At 32.0% G+C, this 25,207-nt stretch overlaps 1 protein-coding gene across 1 annotated transcript; it reads right to left on the bottom strand.

The window, feature by feature from the left end:
- Positions 1-388: 388 nt before the first annotated feature.
- LOC137249088 (endoribonuclease CG2145) lies at positions 389-6,597 on the bottom strand. Its single transcript, XM_067780264.1, has 5 exons — positions 6,332-6,597; positions 2,269-3,595; positions 1,150-1,346; positions 843-1,075; positions 389-758 (listed from the first exon to the last, which is right to left on the bottom strand). Exons 1-5 carry the CDS (start codon positions 6,405-6,407, stop codon positions 525-527), a joined length of 2,067 nt encoding a protein of 688 aa, XP_067636365.1. The 5' UTR covers positions 6,408-6,597; the 3' UTR covers positions 389-524.
- Positions 6,598-25,207: the final 18,610 nt, after the last annotated feature.

The following is a 25,207-nucleotide window of genomic DNA, read 5'->3' as shown; positions in this document are numbered from 1 at the left end:
TGTAATCTATTTATATTTATTTAATATTAATTCCAGTCTTTTACAACATCAAAAATTAAATTGGAAAAAGTTGATGTTTGCATAAGCATGCATGTAAAATGGTCAATGGCAACAGTGCTTATCTGTAAACAATACACACACAAATATGTTATGTACATGTACACAGACGCACACATTGATTCCTACGGGCTTGAAAGTTCGGTCAAACGTGTTTCGTACGACAAACGTCCGTACCTACGGCACACGTCGGTGGGTAACTGCCGCATTACTCTCACTTCACACCTAAAGCTTATGCGAAAGAAAACAGTACAAACAAGCGCGCCGCTTTGATTTAAGCAAGCTTCGTTGCTGTCAAAAGTTCCGTTAATTTTCGCATCGACGCATGTGGTAATAGTTTCATGGCATCGTTTATTTAACTTTTTCTAGTAAAACTACAATATCCAGCGAGTTCTTATAAAATAAAAAGGTGAGAATTTTTTAGTATAATTACACTGTCACAGCAATAAAAATGTACAAGTATCCATTCATATTTCAGGAAAAGCGCTACCGATGAGATGCTTGCCACGATAACGCCAAGTATAGGTAACGATACCAAACTGTTGATTACCCAAGGATACGGGACAAGTGCTATCGGGACGCAACTGGAAGCACACTGTATATAGAGCCAACTCAAGTTCCGGTGAGGTGCCAGCAAAAACACCATTCACTGGTTTATTGACGCCATTGTGGGTGAAACGCACTTTAAGGACTTTGGCTTTCTGCAAAAGAGCAAAAAAAGAAATACATTTAAAGAATGAATACAAGTAAATAACAAAAAAAAAAAATTATGAAGGCACTCTCACATTGCCTAAATCGATTTGCTTCAAATGTCCCTTATAATCCAAGCGTCCCGCTCTTTCCTCATCTGCAAAATATACCCAATTGTGCAGACCGATTAGCGTGCCATTTTTAACTTCATGCACGAAAACATGCTCAAAACCAGAACTACCAATGCGACCCTGACCACGTGAGTATTGCGTAAACCAGAGTTCTTTGACGAGATCGCGATGCGTTTTTGGATCGGGTGTTACAATTCCTAAGCGTGCGAAAAATAAAATCGTAAGTACACTTCTTTCTTCCATACTAACTTCATGGAAATTCTTGGCTCACCTTTGTTTTGCAGGAACAGCATTGCTTGTCGCATTATCGGCGTAGCCATTACTGCATCGACGAATTCATTCTCTTCACGACGCTCATTGACAGTCACATGCTCATTGGTTAGAGTGTCTTCCTCGTAGTTATCTAATAGTACGCGCATTTTGGCTACTGTTGGATTTTCGAAAGCACGTGGTTCAACTTCAAAGAGACTGAAAAGAAAAATGACGAGAGGTATGTAATTAGCATTTAAATTAAATAGCCTAATTCTAAAGAATTTTTTGCAAAATCCTTTAAATAACCTCACATTTGAATTCGAAGCGCTGTTAGCTGTATGGCTGAATTCAGAAGTGGAATACATAACGACAGATTACAAATGTCAACCCTTATACGAAAGAGTGTCTTTTGTGGGAGCATCGATACAGTGAGTATCCCTACAGCATTTCCTGTTCTGGTTTTGTTCATGAGGCCTTAAGACTTTCGGAATATCTCGCGCGGTGTATAGAAGCTTGGCTTCATTAGTATTGTACCTTAATTGTATTTCAGATATTTCCAAAGGCGACATATCTTCAGAGAGGTCTCATCCACATATTTGTCCTTGTGGGTACATAGGTATCGCAACTTCGGTAGGAAAGGTCTAAAGTAACACAGTTCATGGAAATCTTAGCCAGCAGGGAGTGGGTGAACTACAATACAGTCTGAAGTTTGCTTGAAGTTTCTAGCGCAAAATTGTTATTGGTATTATTTTTGTTTAGTCTAGGTATTCCTACGTGCCATATATGTAATACTTCTATATTGCTACAAAAAGCTAAGTACATTCCCCAACATCAGAGTGCCGATATATTGCTGTTTACATGTTTTTGTTTTTGTATTCAATAATCGAATGTACCAAAATTTAAGTTTTTCCTTGTCACACTTATGCTGCTACAATCACAAACATTTATAGGCTCTCTTGCTTTGATTTCGCATCCAAAACACATTGCGAGCATTTTCTATTAGCAATATAGGAGTATTACATATATGCTACGTGCACATAATAAAGCTAGAAGATAAAATCTAAATAGGAGAACGTAAAAATTTCTGAGTCTTTATTGATTGGTTAGTTTATGTAATTCTCTGTTATATTCTACTTACGGTTTAGGCGCCTCATCTGTACTATCAATAGATCTCGTCTTTCCTTGTGGGTTAACGTGCATCAAATTCAGAAATCCCTGCTCCTTAGCAAAGAGTTGCTCCGTTAGAACGCGTATTTCATCATCACTTGCACGTGAGTTGGCACCACCCGCACCATTACTTCCAGTTGAACTTGGTTTGGCCGTAGTTGAAGCACCCGGCACATGCGGGACAAATGAAACACCAGTGCCACCAACTGAAGGACCGCCAGGTTTAGTAGGCGTTGTTGGAGCACCTGGTGTAATACTTCCACTTCCTGGATGTGTTGGTATCGCCGCAGGTGTTGAGGAGCCCCAAGCGAAAGGTGGCACTGGTTGTGCTGCTCCGCCAGGCGAAGATGGGCGCAAAGGTGAAGCTGGTGTAGGACTTCCGGGTGTACGTTGAGAAGGAATAGCGGGGAAGTCCTCTTTATTGCCGCCGGAAGGGCGGCGCGGCGGTGGCAAAGGTGGAAAATCGTCCTTAGCCGCAGAAGGACGAGGTGTGCTGCTTATGGATGGTACACCAAATCCATTACGCATGTCCAAACCCATCGCACTGCCGGGCACACCGGGTGTATTGGGTTTCGGTGTCGTTGTTGTACTCGCCAATCCGAAGCCAGGACGTGCTGCACCAGCAGTTTGTGGACGCACGCCACCGCCATAACTTAGATCCAAACCAGAAGGCTGTGACTTTGGTGGTTTATAAGGCGCAAAACCTGGAGGTAGATTAGGTTGTGCAGCACCCGTACTACCAAAACTATTCACATTAGCACCAGCCCCAAAGGCACCACTACCGAAGTTGGAAGCTGTCGGAGTTGCTTGTGGACGTTGTTGTGGTTGTATTTGTGGACTGCCTGCATGCGGACTACTAATTTGAGGACTACCAGGTAGTGAATGGCTGGCTTGTGAACTGCCGGATTCTGGGCGTATAGCTGTTGGTGTGGAAGAGGTGTGAGCTCTTGACAACTGCGGCGTCGGTTGTGGCCATTGTGGTGGTTGTTGACCATTAGCACCATATGGTGATGAGATTGGTGTTTCGGGTCTTGGGCCAAGTGGCATTAGTGGCGCTTGTGGATTGATTGTGAGTGGTGGTGGCTTTTGTGCGCCAACAGCGTTGGGTTGCACGCGTGGAGCATTTGGCTGTATGTTTGATATTTGAGTTGAAGGTGCCACATTACGTGGTGGAGAGGGCGTCGTAGTGGTTGTTGTTTTGTCGCCACTGCCCCACAGTCGACTAAACCAGCCCGATTTTTTAGTTGTCTGATCTTCTGGCGGTGCAGGTGTAATTTCGATCTCAGTTTTATAGCTTGCTGGAAAAGAAAGTAGATTTTTTTTATATGAACGGTAAACTACATTCGTAGATTTAAATACTTTTGAAAAAACAATATCAATCACTTGTATGATTCACTTACAAGAAAAAAATCGAGTTATTCACACCCCATTCACTCAACAGTCGTTTTCCGTATATCGTAGGAGAGACTGTATGTGAATCGCTGTAGACCAGTGGTAGGCAAATTGTGGCCAATTTTTAAATATACTTAGTTGGTTGAGCAAGACAGCTTCTAGAAATGAAGGCGGGATAGCAAGTGCTGCTCGAAATTTTAAAACTCTTTTTTTTCTATTAAAATTCCATATTTTCGCAGTGTTAGTTCAGAGCAGTACTAAAAAGTCTAAGTTCCAATTATCGTACCAAGTGATAAGTTCATTTACGAACTTTGAGCTTTCCACCCAACAAAGGAGCGAAGCATACTCACGACTCAGTCACAACAGTATGGCGGAACCGACACTAGGATAGCAGCATTTACTTTAGTTTTCCAGACTTGAACCTTTGAAAAGCCATATTTAACTTCTTTTTAATATGTGCTTAGCCAGGCTTTACTTCTTAATTGGCTACTAAGCCAAGAAAAAACGGGTTTTTGTAAAGAGTAAATCTGTGTTGTATTTCTACGTTATGGTAACCACTCCTATTTTATCAATACAAGAAATGGTTGGGAAGATATTGAACTCGATAAATGGCTCAACATTTAATTTTGCATGGCTAGATTGTTGTTGTTGTTGTTGTAGCGATAAGGTTGCTCCCCGAAGGCTTTGGGGAGTGTTATCGATGTAATGGTCCTTTGCCATCCCCTCCCTCCCCACCCCCAAGTTCCATGAGGAGTTTGCGGTCGCTAGAGCCTCGTCTGTTATTGAAACAGGATTCGCCGCGGATAGGTGAGGTTGACAATTGGGTTTGGAGAAGCTATATATTGCGCTGGCAGCCTGAAGGGTTGCGCTACACAGCCCCTTGAATCTGGTACTTTAGTCGCCTCTTACGACAGGCATACCTACCGCGGGAATATTCTGACCCCCTAACCCGCTGGGGTTAGGTTCAATTTGGGCTGTGAAGAAGTAGGAGCAGTAATGTTTGTAACATTTCCGGCCACGTATATATTTATTTGGCTCGTTTTTCCGGTTATATAGTGGCTATCTTCTTGAATAGTTGTTTTTGAAATTTCCAATTTTAGGTCCCATACAATAAACGCGACCACTTACGTATTTTCATCGAAATAAAAAAGCTAGAGTCCATAAAAATCGACAGTTTCAAGAGAGTTGGACCATATGTGTATGCTCCTCTTAGGGGCGTTGATTCCACCTCACGATTGAAAATATGGTTTTGGTTACGTGGGCATAAGTCGCATGCAGAACATACATTGTTTATGGCGGGGATGATTCTGAATAGGGCAGAGTTTAACCTATCACAGCAATCAAATCGAAGTTGAGCCAGCGCGAAGATCGACTGCCTATGAAGTGTGCTTCTTTTTTCTGAAAAAAGTACGTCCTGGACGGCATTCACCACCTAACTACTTAAAGGAGTTTGGGGACTTTGCTATGGACAGGATTAAGGCATCCTCATGCTTTTCTAGATTAAACCGCTGAGCTCTTAGATTGCCAATATCTTCGTCAGGTTTACGGAGATGTCTTCTTATTTGCAAAGGAGGTGGGGCTACTTCAAGCAGCTCTCCATTTGGATGCAAAATTTTGTGGGAATTCACCAACAACTATTAGTTCATTTCGTTACGCTCCTTTGTGTTGAACATTTTTGCCTTACTTTCTAAATGATGCCCGTGGTGTCATAGGGTGACATCAACTTGTAGTTCTGAACGCAGTGCTGTCGTAGGCCTACAGCGAGGCGTATATGTGAGCGGTTTGAAAATTGCATTACATGTTACTTTTTTTTAGATAGTCAGAAAATTTCTTGTGATATTATGCCCTTAATTATAACATCGCACTAGGTTACATTTTGTGGAGAGTAGGTAATAAGCAAAACAAATTGATATAGCGTTGCTTTTATTTATGCTCCGAGCTATTTACATTAATTCAGAGCTATGGCTGACGTCCTAGCTTGACGTGGATCGGCTCTTGTTGTCAGAGAAGCGGGGACGGTTGTTAACAAGATTTATAACTTTCAGCACTCGCTTCAGTAGGCTAGTAATACCAAGATTGAATAGATGCAGGTCCTTCAGAGTTTTTAGAAGCCTCTAACTAATTCTTTAAATTAATTGAAGGGATATGAATTGAGATTAGTCGCTTCCCACAGCAGTCGTTGTATGTACCGGACCGACTCATAATTTTTCGCGGCCTATAACTGTTAGTTGTTGCTGTTGAGATTTGTTGTGGTGTTAACTAAATATTGAGATCGGAGTGCAATATTTTATTTTTCACGTCAAAATTTCCGACGAAGTTATCAATGTGGCACCTGTTAATCGTTTGTTAGCACATCATTGGAAAATCTCTCTCCATGGACGCTTAAAACTAACGAATATTACGCCTGTGAAGTTTCTTGTACTCCGATCTACCGATCGTATAAATACTTCTATTTAAAAAAAAGCAAAGAATGAAAGACAACGCCGAGGATGACTTATTTTCAGACCAAAATATAATACTTAATTCGTTTTTCTAAGTTTGCCCATCACTGGTTCATACAGTATAGGTATGTCGCAACTTCTTTTTTGTGTTTTTTTAGTGTTTTCAATGTCTTCCTTTTGATATATTTTTCTTTTGTTTACCTGCAAATTCGCACTGCAGCATACACAACAACAACACAGTACACACAAAAAGTGTGTGACTTGCTCTCAAACGCATAGTTTCGAGCGTTTTCTATTTACACTTTTACAATACGTTTTAGTTAAACTATTTTATTTTAATTTTATTGAAAAATTTGCACTACCTAACGTGTTTATTTTTTGATGAAGTTCACTTTAAGATTAATTTAATTCACTTTGCGTTGATAATAGCATGAACTAACTCGTACAAATTCCGGCAACTGACTGAGTAGATACTGAAATGAGAATCAAGTTAAAGCAACGCAAAAACCTGTTGGTCTTACAAGTTATTATATTGATTACACATACACTAATTTTGTTGTTAGCAAAGACAGCGTTGATATGGGAAACTATAATCGGTAGTGATCAGCTGGAGGTGCTTAGTTCGAGTAAATTAAAAAAAAAAAAACAAAAAACGAGATTGACTTGGCGGTTTTGCTGAACCAAGAGAGACTAAAGAGGGATAAGGGTTATTTATCATTTTATAAAGTTATGATTGGCCTTGAATGAAAGCGAACTGTAACCACCAGATTCTTCATATTTAGTTCGCACTGCCCAACAGCCGTAAAAGAAATTACGAGTTTTTTGTCACTGATTTCGCTGAAGAACTTTTGTAGACTTCGAAAAGAGTTATGTTATTTTTTTCCATAGAATTGATGCTCTTTGACCCCTTCTGAAATCACGGGGAAGTGTTTTAGTTTGTTTAATAGTGAAAATGGAATACGATTACCTTAATGGTCGGAATTCAAAGCTCTAACATACTCAGAGATATCTGCAATTGCAACATAATTAATCACTTTCCAACATTTAGGTGCATTGCTATATAGATCCCATGTCACTGATCAAGTTCTGATGAACGCGCCGAAAAATATTCCTCATAAGTTGGTATTAAAGACATGTAATACTTATGTATCAAAGTGTGAATAAAAAGACTCTTATTTACTACTTATTCGGTAACACCAACCTACCTCGTTCTTCCAGGGGAGTGAGAGTCGTCTTCTTTCTCTGCCTCCGTATGCGGGTTTCAAAAAGAATACTTTTCGGAACAAAAAGAATAGCAACAAAAAAGACAAAAGTTTAAGAAAAACGTACACGAGTTCAAAACTCAGCACTCGACAAGTTAGCTGATGAGGAAATGAATTTCACAAACATGTACTAGTAACCATCTATCTGTACAAATTTTGTATTTTCTCTCCATTATCAATAACTAAACATATAGACTGTTTGCGTGAGGACATAATGCCGTGGATATAGGGCGCAGATTTCCTGGCTTAAATAAAAATAAAAAAAAAAAACATAATTTATTGTTTCATTATATTCGTGCCTTTTCAAAAATATATCCATGCATCACATCATTCGCTTTTTGTCCATTGATTCACTTTTTTATATTACGTAATTTAATTTATAAATTGTGAACAACTATTCTCTTTAAGTAATGAGACATATTAGAAACGATGTACGAATTGAGCTGAAAACAAATTTAGTTCAATTTAATTTAAAATTAAACAAAGTCTCTCTTTGACCTAATGGCCTGCGCAAAACAGCCATTATGAGATAAGCGAGCGACATTCAATTTTATTAGAAGTCAATAGATGCGACTGATAAACAAATGAAAGAAAATTATTTGTAAGTTTTTTGTATATAAGTTGTAAATATGCGAAATATATTTTTCGTAAATATATACAATCATAAAAATGCATGAATATTAGGGTGGGTCACTTCGTCCATATTAGGGTTGATTATGAAGGAGAAGAAAGCTAACGAGAAAGAAAGTTCATTGTTTCAGCTGAAAGTTGCACACTCATTACTACATGCAACAATATCAATGCAAAGTTAGCGCGTTAACTCATTGTACTTATGTTAATAAGCATCTAAATGAAACTCATTTATTACGTACACATAAACATATGAATATGTAAATGTAAAAAACGAAAAAAAAATTGAATGAGCCAGCATTATTCTCACAACAAAAAACGCAAAGTTATTTCTTGCTTTGCCATTCAAATATTTATATCTGTCTAGTTGACTTGTTACGTAGAAATACATAACAACTAACTACATATGCATATGCTTACTATGTAATTACTAAGATAAGGCAGATGAAAGTAATAAGAGTAAATTTCGGTAGAAGTGTGAACTGAAAATCAACATTGCATGATGATAAGAAGCAGTATTTTAAATAAGAAATCAATTTTGTAGCATGGTCACATGTGGCCTTACACTTAGGAAGCTCTAGTATGCGACTCAAACACGCTAATATATATTGAGTCATTTTATGGCACAGCATCGCAATATGCCATAACTTCTTATGGTCTCCTTGACTGACTTCATATCGCTGGTATTTACCATTTTCATAATTTATGCAAATTTTTCACGTATGTAAAGTAGCATCACATCATACGATCTCCTAATCAAAACATCACATGATAAGCAGTGTTTATTTTCAGACTTACTTATAACAGCCTTTGTGCAAATGTTCATTTAAAAAAACATCACATCATATGAGGAGGTTGTCATGATTCCAATATCATCACATGATTAAGTAACCGACACATCATAACTTCATGTGATGATGTGACATATGATAACTTCATATTGTCTTTTCAGCACATCAGAGTATAAAGTGATGTCTTAGCCGGCAAATTGTCTTATTCTCACCAATTTAGCTGGTAGCTACCATTTTCCTAATTATCTAACGTAAATTTTTCATGCATATAAAGTCACATCGCATCATACGATCTTCTAACAAACACATCACATGGTCAGCAGTGTTTATTTGCAACATTACTTATTACAGCTTTTGTGCAACCCTTCGTGTAAAATCTCATCACAGTACATCACACGTTATCACAATGACACATTCAGCTAATATGAGGTCTTCATTGACCGGCCAGTTCAACCCAATAACACATGATATAATATCGACACATGAGCAGTCTTCACTTTCGACTTTGCTTTCTGCATTACGCTACCAACGAATCATGTCATCTTCCAAAAAAAATATTACATTATGTGTAGTTTTCTCTAGTTTCATGCATAAAATAGCTCCACATCCTACAAACAAAAAGCCCATGGTGATACCACCATCATATCTTAGGATCCTTGTGAAATCATGATGAAATGGGCAGAAAACACTTTCGAAGTTACTTACTTCCCAACGTAGCAACAGTACATCATATATCAACATTACTTCATATGATCTAATTACGAAAATATCGCATGGTTTCGTTTAGAATCATATTAGTTCGTAAAAACCGTTCATTATGATACCAATATCGCATCTTCCAGTCTCAATGCCAAGATGTCATATGATAAGCAGTGTTCAGATTCGACGCTAATTACCTCAAATTTGTGATGTCAACATTACATCATATGAACTCCTTACCAAAAAATCACATTATGCGCAGTATTCAATTTTCTGAATTTTTGTTCTTTTCCATTTTACATATAAAATCAAATCAGTGCATATAAACAACTCATCGTGATAACAGCATCATATCTTACGGATACCATACCAAATCATCGTATGATAAGCTGTGTTCACTTTCGATGCTAATTGCACACAGCACATCATGCAACTCACCTTACATAATATAAACTTCTGATCAAAACATCACATGATGGACAGTGTTTACATTCTGCGCTATTTAGTTTGCTGCAGTTTTTCATATTCAGTCACAGGCATTATATATACAGCAATTAACAACGAATCACATCGTTTCTTTGCCATATCTTGTCAACACGCGATACTAAATTGATTTATTATATATGAACATATTTTCCTTATCACTCACTTTGCATACTCTTTTTGACATCACATGAGTAACAAATTTGACCACCATGTGATGCCCATCTCGTTCTTATTTTTTTCTCTGCTTACTTATGTTATTGCACTATCTTACCTAGATATTTGAAATAATATTCCATTACATCATTGGCGTACGATGTTATCACATGATGTACAAGTGATATCACGTGCTCTATAAGTTATATATATTTTCATAATATTTTTTTTGTATTTTCCTTATCTCTTACCTTTCATCTTGGTTTTGTTCTATTCATTGATATGAAGCTGTTAATTTTTGTATTTTTTAATATTCATATATTTATTTATTTAATTAAATGCACACTGAATTCAGTTACTCTAAATACAATTGTCGATAGATATCATTTGTTGACTTATTCTATTTTATTTTATTTTATTTTATTTCATTTTTTCCTACTGCCTTCTTTCTCAAATTTTTTTTTGTTTTTATGTAAGTAATATATTTTTAAATTTAGTTGTCTGGTAGGTCAATTGATGTTGGGAATTTTGGTTGACTTTTTATTTGTTTTCACATGTAGTTATGTGCATCGGTGTTTATTTGTCTGCTGCTTACATACAAAAGTACATATATGTAATTGTGTTTACATTACATAAAACACCAATTTGCACGACAGTTGCAAATTTTTAATTTCACTTATTGATTCAATTGATTTTATTTATTTACGAATTTATGTTACGTAAATTTATTGATTAAATTTTACATCTTATGCAATCATTGATTTAATGGAATGTATTATTTAAACTTTCTCATTCTCAATTTATTAAAATTTTTCGAATATTTTCAGTTTGTGTAGACATTATATATTTTTTCATTTAAATATATTACATAAAACTAAACTAAAAAGTAAATTTTTATTGAAATGTTAATTTCGATCTGATATTGATTTTTTCCAACGACTTGGATGTATTTGATGCAAAAAACCAAACAGTAACAAATAAAAGGTTTGCAGTTTTGTTCGTTATTGTAGAATTTAAAAAAAAATTGATAAAAATTTATAAAATTTAAGTCCAAATAATAAAAAAAATTCTAATTTAATAAAAACTGTTAACTTAAATAAAAAACATATTTATAATAATAATCAAACAAATTAGTAAAAAAAGTCGTAGAAAATAAACAAAAATTACTTGAAAATTTAATAAATTTTATATTTTCCAAAATTATTTCAAATAGAAATTGTAAAAGAACTTCAAACAGTGAATAGAAAGTTTAAAATAAAAAAAGTAAAAGAAATTAAAACAAACACAATTAAAAGATTATATAAACAATATGGCATTTGAAAGAACAAAAATAATAAAAGTTACAATAAAATTATTAAATAAATTTAAGCAAAATTAAAAAATGCTTCTTAATAATTTTAGTAAGAGAATAAAAATAAAATAATTACCAAAAATAGGAAAATTTACAACTAAGAATCCAGGATTTATTGAAATATTAATAATTTAAAGATAAATAACGAAAAAATAAAAAAAACATGAAGACTGCAAAAACTGTTAAAAATAAAAATTAAGCAACAACTTTTAATAATGAAGAAATTTAAAATTAATAGATAAAAATAAATTATAAAAATTTTAAATTTATAAAAATTCAAGTTTAAATAATAACTTAAAAAATATAAAATAATAATAAAAGAAAAAATTGTAAACAAAAGCAAATAAATGTATTATGAAAAATAAAATTCGGAAAAATTTTTGGAATAAAAACTAAAAAAAAAAATTGTATAATAAAAAAACAAATACTGTAAAATTCTAAAAATAAGAAAAATTTAACTTTAACTAATTGAACGATTAATCAAAATATTTAATTTAAATGAAAATAAAGGAAATAAAAAAAATTTTAAGAACATTAAGAAACAGGTTAAATGAAAATTTTGTAAAATTGAAATTTAAGTTAAAATAAGTAATAAAGTATTAGAATTAAAGGAATAAACATGTTTAAAAAAGAAAAAATTATTTATAAAAAAGTAAATAAACAAATGGCAATCTGGGAAATATAATATGCAAAAAAGAAAACAACGAAAAAGTAGAAACTATATAAAAAATTATTAAACTTAAAAGAAAAAAAAATTTTTTAAACAGAAGATATAAATTAAATAGTATAAAATATATAAAACTATGAAAGAATAAGAACCAAAATTAAAAAAAAAAATTAATTTGAAAAGTAAAAAATATTTAAAACTAATAAAAGTTAAGTATCGAAAATTAAAAAAATTAAATAAAAAATTAGATTTAAATATGAAATTTACATTAACAAACTAAAGTATAAATATATTTTTTAATTATTTTTTGTTGTTGTTATATCGGCCTACTGATTTGTAAGATCGCGGGTTTAAATCGAGCTCAAGGCATAACAATAATAATTTAATAATTTTTTCAATAAAGAAAAAATTTCTCATAACAATAATAATGATAAAATAATTATTGTTAGGCTTCAAACCCGCGATCTTATATTTTTTATTAAATAGTTAAGAAAATCAAATTGAAAAAATATTCGAACAATTTAAAAGAAAAAAATAAAAAAACAACGAAAAAAGAAAATCGAAAAACTTAAGTGATATTCAAAAAAATTCTTAATGTGTAATAATTAAAATTGGAATTAAAATATCTTTTTACTTTTATGTATAAAAAAGAAATAAACTTTAAAATTGAAAGGTATAAGTAAACTGGCATTAAAAATAGATTTTTGAAAAACAACTTTGTACAATTTTTGAAAATCATTCACTCAAGAATTTTGCTCTTGCTTGTTTTTTTTTAATATATTTTCTAACTTTATTGTATTTAGTGCATTAAGGTTACTCATCATACTCTTTTTGGCCCATTTTCGTGCTAATTTTCAACACCTGTAATAATTATTTGTTTTGCAAAGTGCTTCATAAGATTCACATTTACTATAAACGCTCAACGTTTGTTCTACTCCCATTCTTAATTTAATTGCAATAGTTTTACACAAATTCAATTTAGTATTTAATATATAGTTAGTAATAGATCGCTAGTTGTATTTAAAATATATAGATTATTGTGCTATCAACATGAAATTGAATTTCGGTTGGAAATTAAATTTAATTAAAGATTAGTATTGCATACCTTTAGGCTAGTACTAAAATTTCATATGCATTGGCATATGTTAGAGCTTAAGAAACTAGTAATTAGCCTGGAAATTGTACGGTGGAATACTTTCATAACATAGCCGAAAGCGCCTAAATGTAGGCTTCATTTAGTTTAAGATCAAGAAAACATTGTGTACTGGGTACATTTCTAACTAAACCTTAACAAAAGCCTTTAATTTAAAAATGAAACTAAAAAATGATAAATAATTTTTGTGCTCTTAATTTTTTTTATAAGTAAAAGTTTTTTATAATAAAAGTACTCTTTTTGAATGTCACAAAACCTCTACATTCCCTCTGCTTTAGATACCTGAGCCTGGTGTATGAATAGTTTTCACACTCCTAAAAGTATGCAATGCTATCATCCTTAAAAGTTAAAATTCAAGGAAAAATCATATAACATTTTTGGTTGGAAAATTTACAATAAATGTTTTTTTTTCTCAATAGAAAATTTTTTGCTTTTCTTCTACATTTAGAAATCGGCTTCGTTTTCATTATTTTCCTTTCCACGCCTATTTTTAAAAATAAGCATTTTTGAATTTATTTTCATTAAGCTTTGATAATTTTCCTATTAGCCATAAAATTTCTTTGTTTTCAAGTTTTATAAAATTTTATTGGTTACCTTTTGTTAAAATACCTTTTTTGATTACTACGAATAAATATTTAATGTTTAGTGCTGTTTTCTAATTTTTTAAATAACACATTTTCTGCATTGATTTTATTTAAATTGAATTTTTCCTAAAATTTTAAATTTTCTTTCTTAGCTTTTATACCATTTAGTCATACAGCTAATTTTTTTAATTAACTTATTTCTAAAAATATTTTTTATTGAAGTCTTTTTGAAAAGGAAAGGCTTTTGGTAGTTTTTTTTTTTTTATTCAGGAGGGTTGTTTTTAATTTGTAAACTTTTTAGTGTATAGAGTTATTGATAACTAAATTCTTTATTTTTTCTCAGTGTTGTATGAAATGACACCAATTTAGTTTGAGCAAGAAAATGCAGCAGTGGCCATAGTTATAAAAAGTCTTTAAACCAACTTTAGAAAAATCGAACTATAATTTTCTGAAAGCATGGCGATCAAGATCTCCACTTGGTTTGAAGCTAAGTTTTTTTTAAAACATGAACTAAGTTTCAGTAATAGATTTTTGCATTCTATTTTTTATTTGAGACAAACGCTGCTTCGAAACTGTACTTTGGTTCGAAACATTGCTAAAATATGTACTGTATCCTTTATTTGGCGTGAAACTTTACTTGTCGGTGCTTAAAGGCTCTTAATTGGTACGACATTTTGTGTTAATTTTAACCAGGTAATATAATCAGAGCTGAATCCAACGCTCAAACCTTTTTTGTGTGTTTTAAATGCGAATCAAGTTTAATTATCTGTGCGTATTAGTAAATACTTTTACGTGTGTATTATTACACAGGCCGACAAAATGAGCCCGATTTTTTTGACCATAAACCAGACCATACTTTCCTAAAGGTTTTCGATGCGCTGAATTCAAATCTGGACGCAGAATTGCTCTATCACGTCAGGATTTTAAGATATCCTAACCTAAGTGTGCAAAAAACACCGTTTTGCCTATTTTTGAGGTTATATAAACGACAGATTTTTTTTTTTTCGCTAAGATAGAGCAATTATCGTAAGACTTATCGTAATAGGTATGTGTTCTACTGCATCATACCTACGTTCATTCAGTGGTTTTTCAGCTATAGGAGAATTAGCAAATTTATAAACTTTAAATTGCTCTATCTTAGCGAAAAAAAAAGATATTTGAGCAACTTCTTCTTTAAGATGCTATGTGTGCTTTTTAAAAAGAAAAAAAAAATCTGTCGTTTATATATAAGCTCAAAAATAGGCAAAAACGGTGTTTTTTGCACATTTAGGTTAGACGTGATAGAGCAATTCTGCGTCCAGATTTGAATTCAGCGCATCGAAAACCTTTAGGAAAGTATGGTCTGGTTTATGGTCAATTGTCGGCCTGTGTTATTTAAGGAAACCTTTAGGAGAGATTTGAGTAAAAAAATTCAAAACATATACATATATATAAATTTGTTTTGTAAAATACAAAAAAAAAAAAAAAACCTTTTTTTTTAACTTTGGCGTACACTATTAAAAGTTTGATTGTACTTATACATTATTTATTATTTTAGATTTATGTTATGAAAAAATGTTTAGGTAAAGGTTTCGGGTATTAAAATCCTGTTCAGACATTTGTTTATGTAGTTAAAAGCTATTGACCACAAATAATACATTTTCATTAGAAACAATTTTCAAAATTTGTATAGAAGCATAGAATGGTCACTTTTCAGTGAATGGGTGCACCAGGTTCAAATCACTTAAATTTAATCAACGAATATTTTTTTCATAATTTTTGCTTTATTCAATTTGTTATTTATATTACTATTTTGGTTAATTAGTTTTAACTTAGCCACTAAAAGTGTATAGATTTTTCTTTTAAATTTATAACTTATGTTTAATATTATATATTTATTTATATTTTTAGCTGAGTGTCCTAATACTTAGTCTGTTGCTATTTTAGTTCATTCAATATCTGGTGAATTTTTTAAATAAGTTTATTTATATTTCTACATATAATCTGTTTATAATTTTCTAACAGAGTTTATATGTACAAATTGTGCTGGTTTTACTTTGTTAGAAGTACAAATATTAGCTATATTTATATATATTACTTACTACATATACATACACATATATCTCTTTTATTTTAATTTTTTCATATTAGATAAGTATAAAGTCCAGTTCTCACTTCCCATTGTACGTGGGAAATAAACAAAAATGTTACAAAAAAATTAAAAAGTATATATTTTGTTAAATAACAAAAAAAAAAAAAAAAACAAAAACAAAATCAGAAAAAAATATAAAAATTTCTTTAGAATTTTTAATAATATATTTTTTTTTTCACAAATTTTTGTTATCGGTCTATTGATTTGTAAGATATAGGTGACTCGAATCGAGCTCAAGGTCTAACAATAATTTTTTTTTAAATTGAAAACATTTTTTTATATTAGAATAGAAGAACGAAAAAATCGCGATCTTATATATATTTTTTTTTAAGTTAAAATAGACATAACAAAATTTTAAAGATTGTATAAAGAAAATATTTTAAAACCTGTAATATGCTTAAAAATAATTTAATTAAAAAAATGTTTCTACTGAAATTTAAAACAGACGTTGAAAAAAAAAAATCATTGATAAAACAAAAACGAAAAATTGAAACAATAAAAACCAAGTAGAATGATATAAAATAAATTTATAACCAAAATTAAATAAAAAAGTGAAAAACAGGAATAAATAAAATAAAAATAAATGCAAGGCGCGATAACCTCCGAAGAGATCTAAGGCCGAGCTTCTCTTCCAATTTGCGTCGTGCTCCTCTTGATTTTCCCTACAAATTGGTCGTTTTATGCCGACTCCGAACGGCATCTGCAAAGCAGATGAGTTTTCGCTGAGAGCTTTTCATGGCAGAAAAAACAGGAATATTACGCATATTAAAAAATATTTTTTAATTTAAATTTAAAATTAAAAACCAGAAGTTATAAGCCAAAAATTAAAAAAAAAATCATTTACAAATTTAAACAAAGCATATCAATAAAATAGAATTATAAAAAAAAACATTAATAAAGCAAATTAAGTAAAAAGGTGAAAAAAATAACAGGAATATCACGCAAAAAAAATTTTTTATCTAAATTAAAAATTAAAAACCAGCAAAAAATTAAAAAGGAAGCAAAGAAAAATAATTTTGAAAATAAACGAAAAACTGAAACAAAAAAATTAACAAAATAGAATTATAATTAAAAAAATTACATATCAAAATTAAATAAAGAGGTGAAAATTGATAAAAAAAAAAATAATAACAGAAATATCAAGAATATTCAAAAAAAAAATATATAAAAAAATTTAAATTTCTTCATAAAAATTATAAAATTCCAAAAATTCCATCAATTAGCCAAGCCCAGCTTTTCAAATATTCTTACACAATTCAAACTTAAATTTTGTTGTTTTTAACTACTGCAATACAGTAAATTTTAAAACTTTTATATTGATTTTCTTAGTTTCTCCAACAAAGCTATTGATGCACTGCATTCATAGTAAGTGCTTTTTTGGCTGCGTGTATTTCTTCAAAGTCTGGTTTATTTCATTTTTATTTTTTATTTAGCATTTTTTCTCTAACTACACTGGCACAGAAAATAAAAAGTAATTAGTTCATTTGACCAACCATACCGTACATGCCATATCATATCATATATCTATATTGACGATATGAATCCGTATCTGAGATTTTTTCAGCTTGAAAATCAAAAATATTTCAAGTATATTGCTAAAAATCGATTGAATTTTTTCTTTGATTACCGGCTTTAAGTTTAAATGTAAGCAAAAAATGCGTGCTCTTCGTAGCTCGTTAATCAACGACTAAACCATTACTACAGCGATTATAATATTCTCACCAATACAGTTACAGTTTAAGTTTCGAAGAACGATGACTTACTATTATATCGCATACGTAAATCAAAACAGGGAGTGAAAGTATAAAACTTATTGGTTTCCCCATATGCGCCAATGCATTGATTAGCTTTTAGCAATCCCTCCCTACGTGAGTAGTGTAGTTAAAATGTAATAGAATATAAAGAATGGTACGTACTGAAGTGAGAAAGCCAGTAGTAGGTATAACTTAAAAATTACCGATTTTTTACTCCCTAATGATGGAGGGGTGCCATAAAATATTATCTCTGCCTCTCGGGGTGTTGTTTGAATTCGTAGGTTCTTTAAGTCTAAGCACTTTACTAGGAGGGTATGCGAGAAAATTTAAAATATGTTTTCCTACGGTCACCGTAGCAGTTGCTGTTTTACATATTCCATAATATCTACAGCATTTGTTGTCCAATTAGCCTAGAAGATTTAAAAAATAAAAAATAAATGTAAGGCGCGATAACCGCCGAAGAGATCTAAGGCCGAGCTTCTCTTCCAATTTGCGTCGTGCTCCTCTTGATTTTTCCCTACAAATTGGCCGGACGGGACCTACATGTTTTATGCCGACTCCGAACGGCATCTGCAAGGCAGATGAGTTTTCACTGAGAGCTTTTCATGGCAGAAATACAATCGGAGCGCTTGCCAGACACTGCCGAGGGGCGACCCCGCTTAGAAAAATTTTCTTCTAAGAAGATTTAAGGGGTGATATTAATCGTTCCCGAGATGGTCGGGCTAGTACCTTTATGGTGCCTTGTTACCAGAACGTACCGGATCTGTATCCGGCAAAAGACCATCAATATCGATAACACCCCCGAAACCTTCGGGGAGTGTCTTTATCGTTAATACAACAACAACATCACGGTGGCCAGATTTAAATTTTCTACACTGTCTTGAAAAATATTTTATATTAGAGCTATATACGCTTGCACTCCTTTCTAATATAGTCTGTATATGCACCAATATCTGTACTCAATTTAAATTTTAAAAGTTTCTTTTTAGTAATTTTGACTTGCATTTTAAATAAAATTTTTAAATATCTATTTCTCATTTTTTTTTTTTTTTGTCATATAACTTGTGTGCTTTAAGTGCTTAGGTTCATTCATAGCTGCCAAGAGCCCGCTTGGCTTGATATACCATTTAACTTTTTTATAATTATAAACTTTAGTGTTTTATATACCCTACATATAGATATAATTATTCGTTTCCAGAAATTTATTGACATACACAAATATATTTTGTTTATTTATTGTACAGTTTTTTTTTAATTCTTTTTTCTTAAACTAATTTTAGCATTATAATTAGACCTGTATATTGATTAGACATTTAGATAGTTATAATCTTAAATAAATTTGTATATACATATACAATTTGCTTGCGCCATAAATCATAACGCTCCGCTCGTAAATTTTTTATTATTTTTTTCACTTAATTTTATTATTTTGCTACTGAAAGCTTTAGTTTTTTATCTAAAAAGGATATGTTGGATATACCGAAAATGCGCTTACTTTCTTCGTGTTTCTGTAATTGCACTTAAAAGTATGCAATATTTCGTACACTAACGTGTAACGGAGAAAGTAAAAAATCTTGCATGCTTTTAGGCGTGGTAGGCAACAGCGTTAATACTTTGCAGTATCAACATTCATTTTGAAAATAATCTGTCACGAATTCAGCTCTAACAAGTTTTCGGCTATTTTTGTGGTGTTTGCAGCACAATTCAGCTAGTTAATCGGAATTAATGTGCGGTCTGTCTCATCCAGACGTGCCTTTGAAAGCTTCGTTGAGCAACGAAAAACTATTGGGTATTCACTGACATTTCGTGTGCGAGCAGCGAATGAGATTCAGCAAAGCAATCAATGCAATTGTTTTTGCATGTAGTTGAAGCAGTTAACATCTAATGCGTAGATTTTTTGCTGGAATTTTTTTTCGCTATTCTCCATGTAACTACACAGTTACTATTAAAAAAATGTTGTATTTGTGTTCGAAGCTCTGCTGGCGTTGCGCATCTCTGGTTCAGTCTAGTCCATTATCCTATAGCTTGCTTTTCATATCAATCAAATTCCTGAATTTGCGTTATTTTTTACTACGCTCTCTTTTTGCGCATTCTCTCTTATTTATATATTCTTTATTTTGATCTCTCTTACTTATTTATTAATTAGTTGTTTTCATCTAATTCTCATCATGCTTACATTTATGTTTCCTACAATCACTTACCATCTTAACATTGTACGCTCTTCGACTCAACTTATCGCTCGCTCATTTTACTCTCGGCGCTTTTCCTTCTCATTCTTCGTGTCTTTGCCACCATTACGAAACGGTTAACCCGATTCAAAGATGTGTTTTAAAGCAGTTCGTTTCACTTTTACGTGTTATATCACGTGAAATATATTTTAATGAAACATGTCGATTTTACTCAGCAAAAAATTTAGAAATTCTACGAATGTAATTATTTATTATTATAGCATACATTTGGGCGCAAGTATTATGAAAAAAAAAAAATTACTGTACATATACAAGTTGTAGCCTCAGTTTGGAGGGAACTCTTACATACGGAATTGATAAAAAAAGAAGAAAAAAAAAAAGAAATTGGAAAATATAAAATCTAGTCTAAATCTCTTGATGATATTTCCTTAAAAATTGCACTAACTAATCACAAATTTTGGCTGCTCAAAAATAAAATTTTTGCTTCCCTACATTTTAGGCAAATTATTTGCCATAATAAGCTTTATTAAAGGAAACAATGTGCTTGTAAATTGTAAAATCCCAAAATTGCCCAAGGGCCTTATTTTGAATATAAAGCACGCACAATAGTTTGACATGAAAATACCTTAGCGTGCATTTAGGCGCTGAAATCTTAACAATTATTAATCCTACATACATTTGAAGCAATAGCAGGCTTTTAAGCTCATTCTTTCAGGATGTGTATAGGGATGAGTGTTGTGGAACTGGAGGTTGAGTTTTTTTTGCTTTTTTGGCAACAGATGAATTTTTTCTTTTTTATTTGTTGGGCTACTGCGATGTTGACTGTTGTTGCTTTGCGAATTGCTGTTCTCCATGCTATTTTTTCTACCCCACGCACATTATTATCTTTCAACATACATATATGTACATATGTATATGTAGATAGAGCCGCTTACAGTGTAGATAGCTGCATTTATTCATAATAACAAATAACAACAACAGCAATAACAATGTGCGAAAAAATTCACAAGCTTCAACCCACGACAACGCTATAGCACATATTTAACACGTGCTGAGTAGAATGGATATTTAGATACATTTTACATGCAATCTAATAATGAAGTGAAGGTTAGTCTATGAAATGTTGCCTAAAAGTATGCAATGACATGTTTACGATAGAGAAAAAATTTACCAGTTCATACATTAAGACCTGATGAGCTGGCGTTTTGAATTGAGTCAGATGAACACAAAAATTGTATAATTTACGACAACAGCTTTAAGTAATAGTGAGTTTCCACTGAGAGCTTTTCATGGCAGAAATACACCCGGAGCGCTTGCCAAACACTGCCGAGGGGCGACCCCGCTTAGAAAAATTTTCTTCTAATTGAAAAACCTTATTTCTAAAATTTTGATGTTGCTTTGCCCGGGGTGCGAACCCAGGACATACGGTAAATAGGTAAATATGTGTGGGAAATGTAACATGTTAATAATGTTTGTATGTGTGTGTGAACGTGTATTCGTGATTGCAAAAAAAATATAATTTCTAAAAAAATCTGCTTGATAAGTCAATACAAATCACACAGCAAGCGATGAAGAAGATATTGTACTAAATTAGCCACATGATAATGCATACATTTAGGCGCACGCTACACAATTAAGCTGAAACGCCAAATATCAATTCGTGATGTGTGTTAAATGGTGCATGAAAAAGTAAATTGAATAAATGCGTGCACAACGAACCATAAATGCGCTGATTCAGAGGCATAATAGTAAAGAACTCAGTTGCCTAATGGTGATGTCTTTTCTACACGAAAATGTCGCCACCTTCAGGGGCAAACATTTTTAAGATTCTCACTTCGCCCTGTGAAATTGTAGCCAAATGTTCAGTGCCACCCTGCATGACAGGAAAAGAACAAAAATTGTAACCCTGTCACGTAATCAGCTGGTTCTTCGCGCCAAATAAACAAAAACTTTCTCAAATTATATTTATTCAAATAAAATTAATTTTAGTATACTATTTTTAGTATACTGTGTTTATTTGTTAAAGTGATTCATCAGCTGATTCACAGGGCTGTTCTCTGCACCGTCAATAGCAGCGAGGGCAAGTAATGTTGCATTATTGGCCATTTTTAGGGGGAGGTTGTTAAGAAAAGATAATGATGCCCTCTATTGAGGCTACACTGATTTTACAACAGAACATAACTTTTTGAAGAGTTGGCGTGAAGGCGACATTTTTGTGTAGAAAAGAAATCACCATAAAAGTGTGCAAACCATATTACTCTGTTTACTAGATAAAATTCTTACCCTGAGAGGCGCAGAGGTAAAGCGTGTGCTAGAAAGTCTGCTATATTTTATGAAGGTGATTCTGTCGTTGAAATCTGTAAAACTGTGAATTCCGCAAATGTGTTAATTTTTATGCGGGCAGTCGTACCTTCAGAGTCTCAAAAGCAATGGACGATACCTACACATTTTTTACAAATAATATTAGGTCTGAACAAAATCTTCCCGCAGTCCTATGATAGACACTAAGCCTAATATTGTTCACTTTTGGGCGCAGGCCAAATTTTTGTAGCGAGGTTAGGTTAGGTTGAATTGGCCGGTACATGAGGACCTCACATAGTCTGATTGAGTCCGTAGTGTTACCGGAAGTTTGTTTTAACGACCAAACTGAAAAACTCTATCAAAAACCAGGACCTATGTTATAAAATAACTCCGTTCTCTTGGCAAATACTAGAAGCTTCCTAGGACTTAAGCCACCTGTAGCCAGCTTTACCGGAGATATTTTTTATAACAGAGCAAATGGGTCTCCACAAAATCGTGGTGCTTTGAGCTGTTGAGGACATAACAGCAATAATTAGTGAATAATAAACCCATGCTCTTACAGATGTCTCAGAGGCACGCAGCAGCATCTTGAGCTGTGCTAAAGCAGTTAGCACGAAAAGTCGGTTGACACTAAACTTAATATTGCATAATTTCGGGCGCAATCAAATTGTTTTTTTTTACGGGAGATGGCATTTTAAAACAGAGCATAAGTGTGTAAATATAATTGTGGGACGTTGGACGGTTGAGGGCACAACAGCAGTATTAGTGAACCAATGCTCTAACGAATGTCTTAGCAAAATCAATCGATTCAAATTACAATCGGAAAAGAGGTAAGCGGGAGCTTCTTGGTCTTGGCTAAAGCAAGCAGCAACTACTTACAATTTGATACCCCTAAAAGTATGCAGCATTTATTAATTTATCTACTAAATAGCTGTCACACCTCTATAATGGATGGAAAATTTCTAGCCGAATGTTAATCCCGCCATGTTGCATACTTTTGGAAGATATATTAAAGTATAACAAATAGACCTGACATGATGGAGTGGTGGCACAAGTGACTATAAATGTTTTTTAGCAATCATTTCACTGTCTTTGGCCGGCATCAAATCAAGTTAGCTACTTTGTATAGATCCAACTTTCAACTTAGCGGACGAAGCCCTTTCTGCTGGCAATTTAATTCTACGTAGCTTGCTGGGCTAAGGCTTTCAGTTAGTATGCATGTGACACATCTACATTTGTAACCACTTACGTGCTTTGCTACCGTGCGCAGTGAGAAAGAATTGCGTATTGCATATTTAATGGCGTTTATTGGTAAATTGCGGTTGTGTGATTTCATTTAAATATATCTATTATATATTTGCTTCACGCGTGTTTTTGTACTTATTGTTACATATGTATGAGTATTAAACGTGTAAATATATATGCTTTTATATTTGTAACAAATTTTGTATTTTTGATGAGATATATTAGCATTATTTTAGGCGTTCGCTGATTTTTGCCATTTATTTGGATGAAATTTTTTGATATCAAATAGAATTGCTTAAGTAATGTATTTAAGCAGTTTATTAGCTTTTGATTGCTATGTGTGTCTACTAAATGTGGGCTAAAAGACTAGGCTTGAAATGTTGGCAGCCTTAGGAATAATGGAAATGAGGTGCTTTGCTTTATTATAGCTCTTCGTTTAGTATTGAAATACATGAAGAATTGAAAATCACTTAATTTCAACAAATAATAAAAAAAAACAATAAATATATAAATTGATTCAAAATATGCTTATATATACATATTTGTGTACATATGTAAGAATAAAGAAAAAATGAATGAATTAAATAAATTTATAAATTAATAAAGTATAAACAAAAAAATAAAAGAACAAGAAAAAAATTTTGCGATTTTTGTTGTTATATCGACCTACTGATTTGTAAGATTGCGGATTCGAATCGAGCTCAAGGCCTAACAATAATTTTTTATCATTATTATTGTTATGATAAATTTTTTCTTAATTGAAAAAATTTTTAAATTAGAATAGAAGAAAGAAAAAATTTAGACAACTGCCAAAGCTCGTTGTATAGATCCATTTAGGGAACTGCTAAATTCATCGGCAACGTTTACGCGCCGCTGTTTTTTTTTCTTTCTTCTATTCTCATTAAAAAATTTTTTCAATTAAGAAAAAATTTATCATAACAATAATAATGATAAAAAATTATTGTTAGGCCTTGAGCTCGATTCGAACCCGCGATCTTGAAAAAAATTTTGATTAGAGATTATTTATTTTAATTTAATAGTTAAATAATAGATATGCATTTATTTTTATAGAAATTAGAAACCTGATTGATATAAATTATTTAAAATTTCTTTTAAAATGTTGAAAAAAATACTGAAAAAAATTGCTAGTAAAAAGAAAAACAGTAAGCGTTATACAAAAACACTAAATTACATATTTACCAAAAAAAAAACCAAAAAAAAAAAAAACAATACTAAAAAAGGCAAAACTAAAAAGAACATTTCAAGAACTTCAAAAACCTTTAAACCAATAAAAAATATTTATACACGTACATTTAGTTGTGTGAAAAAAATTCAAAACAATTTTTTTTTTAATTTTAGAAACTTTCAAGAACTTAAAATCAGTAAAAAATATATACAAGTACATATGAGTGCATAAAAAAATAACAAATTATAATAAAATTAAACACAAAATTTTCAAAACTTTTTTTAATTTTAAAAACTTAAAAGAACTTAAAACTATAAAAAAAATATATAAACCTACATATGATTGTATAAAAAAAATTTAGGAAAAATAAAAAAAATAAATTTAAAAAATATTTTTTTTTAATTTAAAAACTTAAAAGATTTTAAACCAATAAAAAAAGTATATACAAAATTGAAGAAACAAATCTAAAAACCTTAAAAAACTTTAAACGAATGC

The sequence above is a fragment of the Eurosta solidaginis genome, chromosome 4 (assembly GCF_040869045.1).
Source record: "Eurosta solidaginis isolate ZX-2024a chromosome 4, ASM4086904v1, whole genome shotgun sequence".
Classification (NCBI taxonomy): Eukaryota; Metazoa; Arthropoda; class Insecta; order Diptera; family Tephritidae; genus Eurosta; species Eurosta solidaginis.
The sequence above is the reverse complement of the archived record's forward strand: the minus strand, read 5'-3'. Positions and strand labels throughout refer to the sequence as shown.